General features: G+C 59.9%; 1 protein-coding gene across 2 annotated transcripts in view; it reads right to left on the bottom strand.

The window, feature by feature from the left end:
* The window catches only part of MAD1L1 (mitotic arrest deficient 1 like 1), a 321,677-nt gene that overhangs the window by 250,318 nt on the left and 57,519 nt on the right, over positions 1-13,840 (bottom strand). For both annotated transcript variants that reach the window (XM_044232773.1, XM_044232774.1), the window contains exon 10: positions 10,786-10,872. In XM_044232773.1, the coding sequence (XP_044088708.1) occupies positions 10,786-10,872 (87 nt within the window). The remainder of the gene's footprint in view (positions 1-10,785; positions 10,873-13,840) is intronic.

Here is a 13,840-nt window from a genome sequence, read left to right on the forward strand (position 1 = left end):
AACTAACTGCCCAGAAACGGATTTCATTTTAGGGATGAAAATTCCTTCCAGTGCTTGAATAAAAGGAGGAGTTTCACATTTTATCCATTTCCACATCCCTGAACAATAAAAACCTATTTAAAAGACCATGAATATGCAAATTCCATTTTAAATATGGAAATGCAAAACACGTAAGAAAACAGTCTGGGCGTGAAGTATTAATGGCATCTTCTCTTGCTGACAAGAGACAACGCGAGCCGGCTGCCACGGCGGAGGTCACAGGATGGCTCAGCCCTGAGGAGCAGCCAGAGCCCTGCCCTGCGCCCACGCCCTGCCCACACCCTGCCCTACCCACCCCTCGCCCTGCCCTACCCTATGCCCAGGCCCTGTCCACTCAGCCCACAGCCTGCCCTACCCACCCCATGTCCTGCTAAGCCCATCCCACACTCTGGCCAACCCCTACCCTTCCTTACCCTGCCCTGCCCATTCCTGGCTGGCCTCCGCTACAGTCCCCTGCTCTTCCGGACCACTGTTGCCCCACACCCTGCCCACAACCACCACTCTGCCACTATGTCCCTGCAGCACCACAGGTCCAAACCTTGTGTCCCTGCCGGCACAACCTCAGGCTGCACTGGTGCCAGGGCAGGGCGCACTGACAGGGCCTGGGGAGCACATGGAGCTCTCCCTCAGCTGGGACAGCCCAGCAAAGACAGGCTCTGTCTCCCAAGGACAGACCAGCTAAGCCTCAGATTTGGGAGAACCGAGCACAAGGTACCCTCCTGGCCCAGAAGCAGAGGGAAGCAAATACACGCCAGCAGGGCAGGGACGCAGCTAGAACAGTAGATGCGGAGGCTCAGAACCAGCAGGTCTGCATGTGGAGCAAAGGGCCCAGAGGCCAGACACAGACCTCCGCTGGCAGGGCCTGCGGTGACACACACACACCACCTCCAGGCAGCACCCCTAAGTGTATCCACAGGAAGGGCCCCAGAAGCACAAGGCTGATGACTCCCAACACAACAGAGCCAGTCTTTAGAAAATTCTGCCATCCTATGTCCAGGGAGCTCACGGGACTTCAAGGACCTTCTGATAAGGTCCGGAGAAGAAAGCAGGGACCGGGCCCCTCTCTGTTGACAGCAGGAGGAACTGAAGCAGAACGGACGTTCTTACATCTCCACAACTGTGCTCCTGGCAGCTGGCTGAAGATGAGGCGTCTGAGCGCCCAGAACGCACAGTTACATGTCACAGGGGATTCTGTGCGCTTACTGAGTTGGGTGACAGTTTGGAGGTCACACCACGGAGGCCATGGCAAAAGAGCCAGCGAGCTCTCCAGCCACAGAGGGCACCAACCATGGCAATGGACCACCACACGCACATGGACCCCCACTGTGCACAGCCCGTGAGAGCTGCTGTTCTCGCACAACAAAGCACACGCCAGCCGTCCAGCTCATCAGAAGCCTTGGTCTTTAAAGGGCACGTCCCACGACCAAGGCCCTATGTTCATCCCCCCAAGGCCACTCTCCCAAACCTGCCCCTTTGCCGGCAGCTGCCCTGCGCCAGGCTGGCACCGCCAGGAAGCCCAGCAACGTCTGCCGATGAGCCCAGACTTCCCTGGGACCCCATATGTCCCCTAGGGGGAGGGGACCTTAGTCTCCGGGATAGAAGCCAGATGGTTACAGTGCAGATGATGAAGGTGACACCTACCCAGCCCAGGCCAAGCTGGAGATACATTAGCAGAAGGCCTGCACCCGCCCCGCACATCCCACCAACACCGGCCAGGAGCCAACAGGCAGACCCAGAAACGGCTGCTTGAGAAGAAGCCCCCCAGAGCTGAGCCCTCGCGCTCTCCTCCTCCCTCCCTTACCCTCTCTAACCGGCCACAGAATTTACAGGCTTGGTATTCCCACTGGGGAGGCCCCAGGGGAAGCTCGGAGGACCGGACTGAGCGGGAGAAAGGCTGCCAGTGCTGTGGGCACCACCTCACGTCGGAACACGGGCACTGCAGGCAGGTGCCAGCAGCCTTTGGGCCCCGAGGGCTGGAAGGCCCGGGGTCCCTCTGCTCAGCCGCGACTGTCACAGGGATTCCTGGGCTCTCTCCTTCCTGTCAGAAGTTCCAAGCAAGGAGGGAGGGGGTCTGAAAACCAAAGTAAGGGCAGCCCAGCAGTTGGCCGGAGCCCTCGGGCAGACCCCACACAGCAGGAGGGCAGCAGTCCCAAGGGGACACGCCTGCTCCACCCCAACCGCCTCCAAGGCCCAGTCCTAATGTCCCCTCAGGCGACAGAGCGTTGGGGCGCAGCCATGGCTCCGTCCAAGTGTCACGGCTCACGGAAGAAGACAGGCCCTGACTTGCAGACAGGCCGGTGTCAGCATGTGTGTGCCAGACCTGTGACCATCCAGAACGGGGGCTGCGTGTGCTGGGACAAGGGAGGAAAGCTGCCTTTCACTGAGCTCTGACAGCGGCCAGGTGCTGTGCTCGGTGCCTGCCTGGTCACCACCACCACCCTACGAATCAGCCAGTGTCATGACCCCGGTTTGGGGTATAAAGAAAATGAATCCCACACAGAAGCCTCAACCCCATGGACCGATACTCAGGTCTGGCCTCCCTGGTCGTCAGCCTGGCTTGGGCAGCAAGGCACCCCAGCACCCTAGCAGACACGCGTCCGTATGGTCCAGCCTGCTGGGAGCCAGCCTGCGGGTGACTACAGGGATGGTGAGGGACAGAAGCAGGACACAGAAACCATAGGCAGGTGTTCCCACAGCCAGAAGCCCCTCGGCTCCCCACACAGGGCTCAGCGCCCAACTGTAGTCTGCAGGCCGATGGCTGGAGGAGACCCCAGGCAAGGTCCTCCCAGGACAGACGTGAGGGGTCTGTGCAGCATGCCAGGCAGGCAGCCCCCCTCGGCCCTCACATACGCCGTTCTCAGGTCATTATCATTTTTCACAATCTGGCCAGATCTGACTCAAAACCTGCTTACCCCTAGAAGTGATCCCGATCCACCTCGTGGCTAGAAAGCAACCACGTCTCCTCTCGGAACCCACACCTTTTCCTTCTCTGAGCCTCGGCATCAGCACGAGAACACATGTGCGAGCACACGTGCATCCAGACGCACACACGCCCCGCCCCCACAGGGTTACCCACAGCTCCCCCTCCTGCCCCGCCCCAAACTGCCCTGGAGCCAGTGCTCCTTGAGGCTCAGGCAGCCCAGGCTGCAGCATGCGATGCTTCCCAAGCTGGGATCTCGGTGACGACGCCCGCCTGTGCCGAACGACACCCCGGTCACAGCTGCACTGAGGACACCAGGCTGTCTCCCCTTGGGCACCAGCCATAAACCTGGAGCAGGAGGAGCCTTCCCAGCTGCCATGAAACGGGTTACAAAACCCACTTTGTTGAGAAAATCAGCAACATCTACTCTCCAGTGGACGTCATGTGACTGGCTTTAAGCCGTTGGCCTGCCTCAGTGTGGGGCAGAGCAGACCACAGTGAGGACTGGCAGCACCACGGCCAAGATGGGGTGCAGGAGCCAGAGGACCAGTTCCAGCCCAGTTGCGCACAAGACAGGTGCCAACTCAGCCAGCCCCACCGCTGCAGCCTCCGCAGATTCAGAGAGGGAGCGGTTGACAAAGGACTCGCAAAGAAGGAGAGGTCCCAGTGAGTGATTCCCCCCATCCCCTAATCCTGGCAAGGACGAGGACAGGAACACTACCAGGGGACATCCCCACTGACCCCCAGTCCTCGCCAGGTAGGGGTGAGGGACTGGGATCATGGGCACTGCCGGGGGACATGCCTGCTTACCTCCAGTCTTCACCGGGGTGGGGGGAGGGGCTGGGATCGTAGGCACTGCCAGGGGACATCCCCACTGACCCCCAGTCCTCGGAAGGTAGGGGTGAGGGGGTGGGATCGTGGGCACTGCCACAGGACGTCCCCGCTGACCCCCAGTCCTCACAAGGTGGAGGTGAAGGGCTGGGATCATAGGCACTGCCAGGGGATGTCTCCGCTCACCCCCAATCCTCATCAGCAGGGGTGAGGACACGAGAACCCACAGAGACACCACTGCTCAGGGAATCGACAACGTATCCTGGGGAAAGAGAAAAAGACACTTATTCTTTACTGAACAGATGTGCCCTGGGCACCGATCCTGTGCTCACGGTCCCTGCACTCTCAGGAGTTCACACTCAAACGGAGAAATGCACCAGGCACACATCAACTGGTCGATCAACACATCAGATTAGTGCCAGGAAGAGCACAGAAACAACATTCGGAGGCAGGGGGTAGCTGCAGCTTGAGCAGGACGGACTCTCCCACAGGAAAAGGTGAGGACGGACACACACAGATGCCGCCATGAAGACCAGAAGCATTAGCCCTCTGTCAGGGAGCAATGCTAGAATGTTCCAGAACAGAGAGGAGCCCTGTGACCTCCTGACAGAGGAGGTGAGAAGCATGAGTTAGGTGAGGCCCTGGGCACGGGGAGGAGTGACACGATGGCGACAAGGACAGGAGAAAAAGGCAAGGCCCCAAGGGCAGCAGCAGACCACAGCCTACTGGCGAGTGACACAGAACGCCCCAGAGGGTCCTGTACATGTGCACCTGCCCGAGGGACAGTCTGAGGCCCATCTCAAGAGGCTCCTCTGCACACAGACCCTGCGGGGCAGGAAGTGCCACTGAAGCCAGCCTCGCAGTCAGGCAGGGACACAGCTGGCACCCGCGTGGCCGGCACTTGGACTCAGGTGCTCTGCAGGCAGAGCCAAAATAACCGCCTGTCGTCTCGGTGGATTGAAAAGTCAAGAGGGCCTGGCCAGGCGAACGTGTGAGGCCTGTGCACCCCCAGCGCCCGAGCCTCACACCTCCAGCGCCGCACTCACTCACTGCACGCTCCGGGTCGCTCTGGCCAGAACCACAGCGGCGACCCCAACCACCCAGACCCAGCCCCTGCTGGGGACAAGGTAGACGAGCAAGCACATGACGAAGACACATTTAATTACAGGACACGCAGTCTAACGGGAAGTCTCCCTGAGGAGCGAGTCAGCCGCAGCCACAGAGAAATTCCAAGTCAGCCACGGCCTGAGCAAAGTGCCAGGGCCAGCAGGGACAGAGGCGGGCACAGCATGTCCCACTGCTGAAGGGGGGCTGTGTGGCAGAGGCGGTGGAAACGGGAGGGGGTGGAGAAGTCAGCAGGGGCAGACACCAAGGGAAGGCGGTAGGGACAGCAGAGGCAGCCAGTGGGAAATGCTGCCACGAACCCTCGTCATCTGAAGGAGATGGCAGCCAGTGGTGGAAGAGTCCTGGATTCCTGAACATATGGGGCATAAGGAGCAACCCAGAGTCAAGGAGAGGGGCACACACTGCCAGTCACGGCAGCCAACTGAGGGGCTCTTGCCCGGGGCCACCCATGCTGATGTGAGGCACAGCGGCAGGACACCATGTGGTGCCCAAGAGCACGGCACCCACTCTGACTCCTTACCCGTGAAACCCTCGCCAAGCCAGGGCCAGCCTGTGCTGGCCACGAAGTACAGTCACGAGTGCAAAGGGTCTGGAGCCTAAGCCGTTCCCGGTGTAGCCGGGGGGATGGACCAGGGCGTAGGGGCTACGGCAAAAGGGCAGCCAGTGTCACAAGGCACCAGGACTTTGCACGGAATGCCGTCCTTCCACCTCCAGCCAGGGCTGCCTCGAAGCATCCCCTTCATCCCCTTCCCCAGAGAGGTGGAAGGGGAAGTAGAAGCAGGGGCACAGCCCAGTGAGGGGGAGCCAGACCACACCCTGGAGGCTGATGGGGGCTAGACAAAGTCAGACTCAGAGCTGCCATCCAGAGCACAGCCCACATAGGCAAGGAACAGAGGGAACCCAGCAGAGGAAGGGCACCGAGGAACAGAGCTAGGCAGCCACAAGGAAGATCATGAGTGCTTATGTGCCAAGACTGTCATCATCACAACAGGAGGACATGGCTGTTGATGACAATGGGGGCACGTGGTGACAACACCTGCTGCATACTGACAGCTGGCTCATCAGCGAGGAGCCGGAACAGGGACGTAGGTTTATTGTCCCAGCTAACCTGCGTGCCGACCCCACAAGGGGCCAAACCATCTCCTGCGCCTGCTACATCTCCATGTTCTAGATGAGGAACCCTCAAGGACTGGTCCCGATGGCACGTGGCAGAGCTGAACTTGACCCTGGACTAAGGCCATGCAGCCACACCCAGAAGCTACAAACCAAACACAAGCAACCACTTAATGTTACATTACAGATGTGGTTTTTCTCCCACACTGGCCACAGTGCAAGGGCTCCATAGCTACAGGAGAAGAGCATCACCGGAAGTCCCGTCAGATGGCCAGCCTAAGCCAGACAGACAGCCTGTCTACCCAACATAGTGTGGTCTACTCCAGACAGACAGACAGTGTAATCTACCCCAAATGGCCACCCTACGCCAGACAGACAGCCGATCTACCCTAGACTGATAGCTATCTGCCCCAGACAGACAGCATGGTCTACAGCAGAAGACTGGGCTCTGACCTCTGCATGGAAGCAAGCACCCAAGGAAGATTCCCAAGGGCCCAGGACATAGCACAAGAACGAATGTCACTATGACTAATTCGCAGGCTCCGAAAAGGTTGGAGATTCCAAAAATCTCATCACTTCCTCGCTCCACATGGGAGCCCCCGACGCTGTACACTGTGTGTGTGTGTGTGCTGGGAGTCAGCTCACCCCCAGCCCCAGAGAGACAGCACCACGGGTCTCGATGCACCCACGGCCAGGTCCACGTGCTCACAGCATGAGTCTGGGCCTCCCACCGTGTGAGCGCTGTGACCAGCGCAAGCTGACGGAGCCCGGCCCAGCCTGAGTGAAGGGTCCCGGTCGATGGAGTCACCGAGCTCACAGACACGTGCCAGTGTCTGTGGAACAGATGCACCACTACAGACTGCCACCAAGGAACGTGTGAAGACAAGGCCTCAGACACGGGCTGCCTCGGCACCACCCGCTGAAGCCCTTTTACACCGAACAACACCAGGAGCTGGCCAGACCAGCAGGGCCCCAGTCCACACCCCTGGAAAGTCCCAGGACATGCTCCTGCAGAGACAGTCGTGGCTAAGACCAGAGTGAGGCCTGGGGAGGGGAACAGCTGTGGGGCTGGTCCCGATGAAGGCCAGTCAGGTGATCACAGAGCCCCGAGGAGTCCCGGAACTGGAGCACTGAGGCACAAGGCAAAGCGGGCCGCCCGGTGACAGGAAGTACTCCAGCCAGCCCAGCAGGGGGCACCCAGAGCCCAGCTGGCGGGCCCCGCGACCGCCAGGCACAGACTCAAGTCCCACGGGGCTCACCCGGCCAGTGGTCCATCACTGTGCCTCTTCAGCCGGGCTGTTCATTCATTCCTTCAGCCGCACACGCTCACTGAGCAGCTCCTCACCCGCGTCCTCTGCGTCCCCGGGGACGCCGTCGCACCCAACATGCCGTCCCTGCCCCAGGAAGCCTGCGGCACAAGTGCAGGGCATACAAGGAACTCGGCAGGAGCACACCAGGGGGGCATCGCAGACCACAACGTATCAGAGCAGGAGCCCCAAGCAGGGAGATCGGGACTCGTGGGAACAGATGCCAGAGTTCCGAGTGGGAGCTCCAGGCCGAGCAGGACCTCGGCACTGCTCGGGCGCCCAGTGTCCCGGGGTGGAGTCCACGGGAGACACTGAGCACACCTACGTCTCTGACTGTCCCCGGCCTCTCCAACCTCTCTCGGACCCCACGGGCTCCTCAACACACCAGGTCCAAGGCAATTTCCCGTGCACCCTCCATCAACACACAGACAGGGTCACGCCGGTCTTCATGCTTCACGGTTACCCGCGCCCCAGGCTTGTTCTCTCACCTGACGTCACTAGCCTGCATGCCAACCCCAAGTCTACCCCCTTCCGGGCCTCCTCTGGGCACATATAGGAGACGACTCATGCCGCCATGTCCTCAACTACCCCAGAGGCCGCTCGTGCCCTGTCCCCCACCAGGCACAGGTCTACCTGACGCTGACAGAGCCTTCTTCCTCAGCGCCACAGTCCCGTGACAGTTATCACCTTTCTCATCTGACAGGAAGCACAGGCTGACTCCTCTGTCCAAGGACACACAGCTACTCGGTGGCCGGCCAGCCTGAGCTAGAGCCAGGGACCTGCTGAGCTCCTAGCGCAGCGTGAACTCCACCCCGATGCACAGAGAACAGGTCCTCGGTCATCATGAATCTTCTGTGGCCGTCACCGGCCTTGCTGGCCTCAGGACAGCCCAAGAGCACCATAACTCACGCAGACACACGATGACAAAGATGACAAGGCCTAATCACACTCCAGACGGTTTGCGAGGATGGCCTAAATGCTGCAGGCAAACAGCAAGGAAAGAGCCACACAAAGAATTATGACCAATATGCTGATCTCAAGTCCCCCTCGGGGATGACAGGGAAGCCATCAACCTGTGGGCTGCCAGGAAGACGCACAGCCAAGGGCACCACCTCTCGGAGAGGGGGACGGGCAACATGAGCAAGGACTGCCCTCCCACCACTCATTCAGTCCCCTTCACCAAGCAACAGCCACCTCCAAAGGCTGCCCAGGGGCCCCCGGCACCCCCAGTCAACAGGGAATGAAGTCAACTGTCCTGCCTTCACCAGGGCTCCCGGCCCCCCAACACAAGGCCACAACCCACAGACCCGGCAGCTACCCGGCAGCTGCCCGGCAGCCGGCCAGTGTGAAGGACGCCAAACACACAAGTCCTCTCCGTGCTGATCAGGAAGGGCCTCGCATCACAGGGTCCCTACCACCTCATCAGGGGCCTGCCCGGCCATCTGTCACACGTGAGGTTGCTCCCGGAGGGGAGCCAGGGGTCTGGAGAGGTGGACAAGGTACCACCACAGGAGATGGCTCCTCCCAGAATGGAGAAGGGAAGGTCAGCTCTGCGCTCACTACCGCGAGCGAGCTGGCTGTCGGGGCCATGTGGCTGGAACGGCTCTTGCCCCCACCTCCCTGTACACGAAAGCCAGCCTTCCCAACACCTCATGGTTTGGCCTGAGAAAAACGAACGCGAGTTTTCTTTCCTTGAACAGTTCATTCTGTTTCAAATGCAAAGTAAAGTGAAGATCGTCTGGAAAAACGTAAAAGCTTTAATTTCAAATCACTCTTAACACCCGTTTCATCTGACAGTAGCTTTGAAAGCAAAAGGCAATCTTTATCGTTTGAGGTTTTTAAGCTAAATTGACGTGATTATGTCCAACACAACCAGATGCTTCTAAAAGCCAATTTTCAAAGTGACATCAACCCCCCAAATAAGAAATCCTTCCCTCTGGCTACTAGTGAGCCCTTAAGACCCTGCGTCCGCATAAGGCTGAGGCCGGCTGCTCACAGACCCACTCGCCCGTGGGGACCTGACCCCACTCAGCGGTCGGCCCCCTAGAGAGCCCCACGGGAAGTGGGCCAGCCGCAGACCAAGGAACCCCATCCCGTCTGGAGCAGTTCTGTGCCTGGGCCCATGAGGCTGGAGGGGCATCTGCTGGCCGGGGTCCTTGTTCCAAAGTGGAGACCCGAGAAAGAGGCCTCTCCTTTGGCCTGCGGATGGGTCACCTGAGCCTGGAGAAAGGAGGCCAACCACACAGCAGAAGCCAGGGGCAGCCTGATGGAGAAGCATCTGGTCTCTGCCCCGTTTCCTGGCAATGAGCTCCTAAGACCCCTAGGGTTGCTGAAGTGGTAGGGCATCTCATGACTCCTAACAAGCCCCTTGCATCCGCTGTCCCGTCTGAGCTAACAAGGGGGCTGCATAAGGGGCCAGATTGAGCAATCACTCCCATGGGGGTTGGGGGATGAGGGGTGGGGGCCGAGCTCCTCCCCAGCAGCCTATAACATAAGCATGACATAAGCAGGGAGACACCATCAGACACCCCCCCTCCCCCGCCAAGCCCACACAGGGCTCAGACAGCTGCCGAGCTGGGGACACACTGAGGTGCTGGGAGCAGGGTTGCACCCAGAGATAATAGGGAAGCACTCACCACCCCCCACCCCTCACCCAGGCACCTCTTCCATCTGGCTGCTCAGACTGCAACCTTTGCAATAAATCAGTGATGCCACAGAGAGCATTTTCCTGAATTCTGAGTCATGCTAGCAAACCCTCAAACGGATGGGGTGTGGAAGGAAACCCTGGGTTTGGAGTCAACCAAGGCAAAAGCGCAGGCAGCCGGAGGACCCAGGACTTAAGACGGATGCATGGAGTGGGGCAGCTTATGGGACCAAGCCCTTCCCCGTGGGGTGGGGTCGCTTCAGGATGGAGCGTAATGACGGAGCGTGTGCTGGCCTCACGGGGTTAGGAGGGAAAACCTAATGCTGAGCCTGCACAATGTCACACAGCTGCTGGCCTCCAGGCCTCCCACCAGGAAGGGGGACTCCTTCCTCACTATGCAGCCCCGGGCAGAGGTCTTCCCTCTACCCGCGTCCGAAGGCATCTCTCTCTTCCTCTCTGGGGACCTTCCTGAGCCACAGGTCTACCTGCATGCAAGCACACACGCACTGCCCGCCTGGGCTCAAGGTTCCCCACAATCAGGGGGCCACTTGGAGCTCACGCCACAACAAAGCCAGGGTTCCCCGATGCTGCACACATCCTTCCCAAGGCCCCCAGGCACGGGAAGGCAGGGGCAGCCGGGCATGTGGCAGAAACGTGAGGCCTCCTGCACCCCTCAGACAGACCCAGCTCCCACTCACTCAGCCCAAGGCCAAGGGAGCAATGAGGTGGAGCCGCTAAGCCACACCCAGGGGACACCCACGCTGGGGGTTCCACCACCCCACACACGCCCGGGCCGCCAGGCCTACCTGGTGGTGATGGTGTTGTTCCGGTCCTGCAAGGCCAGCTCCCGCTGCTGCAGCTCAACAACAAACCTGGACAGGTCTTCCGGGGTTCTGCGGGATTGAGAACACATGGCAGCGTCAGCCACCTCCTGGAGAGGATCTCATTCTGCACAGGACAGCCGCCAAAACCATGCCAGCAGCCAAGGAGGGGTGGCGTCCGCGTGTGGCTCCCAGGCCAGTGTGGCACGTCACTGTGCACACACCATAACCTGGGTTCCAACCGCAGCCCTCCCCTGGCCATGTAATAGCAGGTAAATGATTCTTATTTGACACAATTCCATTTCAGTTGTAAGAACCGGTCAACAGCGAGCCGCCAGTGTCACCCTGCAGAGAAGGGCAGGGGAGCTGGGGGGTACTCGGCACAGGTCATGTGCCTGTGTCCCTGGAACCAGCGACGGGAAGAGAGGCCACAGCAGATGCCCCCACAGACGATGCCTTGTCATGGTCACGCTGCTCCACGCTGCCCATCTCAGCTCCCGTCCAGAGCAGCCCCCCTGCCCTGTCGCCACCTCACAGAGGAGCAAACAGAGCGTCCAGGTGTCAGGAGTGGCTCGCAGCGCACTCCTCCCTGAGCAGCACTGGGCCGCCACCTAACCCTTCTGAACCTGATGCCAGCACACAGCAGAACACCTGCGATTGACTATGACGACACCCAGCACGGCGGGCGTGGTCCCCACACAGCGCATGGCAAGCAAGCTAAGGGGCTCCCTGGCCCGAGAGTGGCAGCTGAGCTCTGGGCCTAAGCCATGGGTGGGAGGCGCCACAGCCTCCTCTGTCACTGAAGGAGCCACGGGGGCTGTGACAAACCACAGGTAGCCCACAGGAGTGGCTACCGGTCATTACAGGATCCAAAGGCTCTCTCCCTGGCCTCCAAGGGCACCACAGGGCCCGGCTCCCACAAGCATCCACCATAGGACTAGGCCCCAGGGGTCTACCTCCCACAGCCTTGCCTCTGGATATGGACATGTCACCCCAGTGTTACCAAGATCTGCGTTAGTTCACCCTGTGCTCGCAGTCTCTGTCCTCAAGAGGTCTCAGGACAATCAGCACTCCCTGGAACAGGGACCCTCCCATCACACCCCCAGGCTGCTCCCCATCCCGCCTGCCCCACTCAGCATTCGCCTCAGGGTCTCTCAGTGTCTGCCGTCCCTAGAACAGGAGCTCGCGGACCTGTGACCTGTCCGCAGTCCATGACACCCGTATGGCCCGACTGGTCACACACCTGGACTTCTGCAGTCCGCACCCTTTCCCAGGTGTTCCCTGGCTCTCTCCCTGGCAGATGCCCTCACGGACTCCCCTCCTGGCCACCTGAGAAAAAGCCCCTCACTGGGCCTGAAGGAACCATGGGGCAAAGGAGCGATTTCTCCCCGCGCTCCTCCCCAGACCATGTGATCACCTGGAAGGACCCTGGGCAAGACTGAAATCCAGCACAGGGAGGGCTTGAGCCAGCCTTGAACGCCAGCTCCCATCTTCTTGGAGCTTCCTCAAGCTTCCCAACCTCGGGGCGTTAAAAATACAGACATAAAAATACATCTTTTCAAGCCAAGAGGTATTTTTTTCTAAAACATTCTAGAGATAGTCAAGCTGTTGTTTCCCTGTGTCACCCAGTCCAGGGGTACATGAACGGTTACCAAGTCTGTGGGATGAGTCTAATGAGAACGAGCCAACAAGCCAGCAAGCGCCTCCACGTGGGCACTGCCCCTGGCCCTGCCCTCGCTTCGTGGGGATGCAGACGGGCACCGCGTCTTCTGCCCGAGACAGCTGCTCAGGCCCGAGTGCTGGGAAGGGCCCATGGACAGGACCCAGTAGCAGATGACCACTGAGTCTCTAGGGGTTCTCGGTGACCAAGGACGGGTCACCTGCAGCTCCCTCCAGGTAGACGCCTTCCAGAAACCCAGAGGCCAAACAGCAGAGTCAGGAGCACGTGAAACAAGCTTGGTGCCCTGAGTTCCAGATCTGGCCCCAAAGCCAGGAGGTAGACACAGTGGACAACCAGACTCCACCTTCACCCAGGCTCTTATCTCCTCTGAACATATTTTGAAATGACACAATTTCATAAAGAGGGAAAATTGAAACGGTTCCAATCAGGAGAAAAGTGAACCGAACACGCACTGTGAAACTCTCCACCCCACTGCAGGCAGGGCACCAGCGGCCCCTGCGGCTCCCACCCAGGCCAGTGCACATGAGGCCGCCCCCGCACAAGCACAAACACACACACACACACACACACACACACACACACACCCCCCAGCGTCCTGGGTCTCTGCTCTCTCAGCCAATGCTCACACAGAGGCCCTCAGATGCCCAAGTATTGCGGGACTGCTGGGCAGCCATCGAGGGGCCTGGCTCCACATTCAAGTGAATGGAGCAGCATGCCAACGTCCCTCTGTCCGCCAGAGAGCACACCAGTCACGCATACCTGGTCCACTTGCCTGAGGAGCGGGACATCCACAGCCTAGGTGGCTTGAGTTTGCCCTGCCCCTCCCAGAGCATCCCCACACAAACCACGACACCCAGCCATGCAGCTCTGGCCGGCACACCTGTGGCAGACCCTCCAGCAGGCTGGTCCTTGGCCCCGGTCCCAGCCCCCGAATTCCAGGTGCCACCATTCAAATGAGCCACCCCCTCCTCGCGGTGCAAGGATGTGGGCTGCAGGGACTGCTTCCCTCACACACCCAACTCCAGAAGACAAGACTGCATGGCATGATCCCCACGCATCAGCCGGCCTGCAACTGCTGGAGGGCTCACGGCCACCATGCAGCCCATTCCTCGGTCGTCTGCGGGGCCAATACCTGCGGCTCTGCCTCTGGCTGCATCCAGACTCTGGTCTGCAACCAGACTGTCCTGACCAGTCACCCCTGCAAGCACCGGGCCCCGCTTTCCTCTAACAACCCAAAGCACAGAAAACCAGCAGGCAATACTCAGGGGTCTCCCAACGCCGGCACATTCTCCCCGCAGAGATGGAGAACAGGGGGACCCTCTTTCAAGGAAAGAGACGGCCAGGGTTCAGTCACCGTCC

The sequence above is a fragment of the Neovison vison genome, chromosome 14 (assembly GCF_020171115.1).
Source record: "Neovison vison isolate M4711 chromosome 14, ASM_NN_V1, whole genome shotgun sequence".
In the NCBI taxonomy this organism is placed as follows: Eukaryota; Metazoa; Chordata; class Mammalia; order Carnivora; family Mustelidae; genus Neogale; species Neogale vison.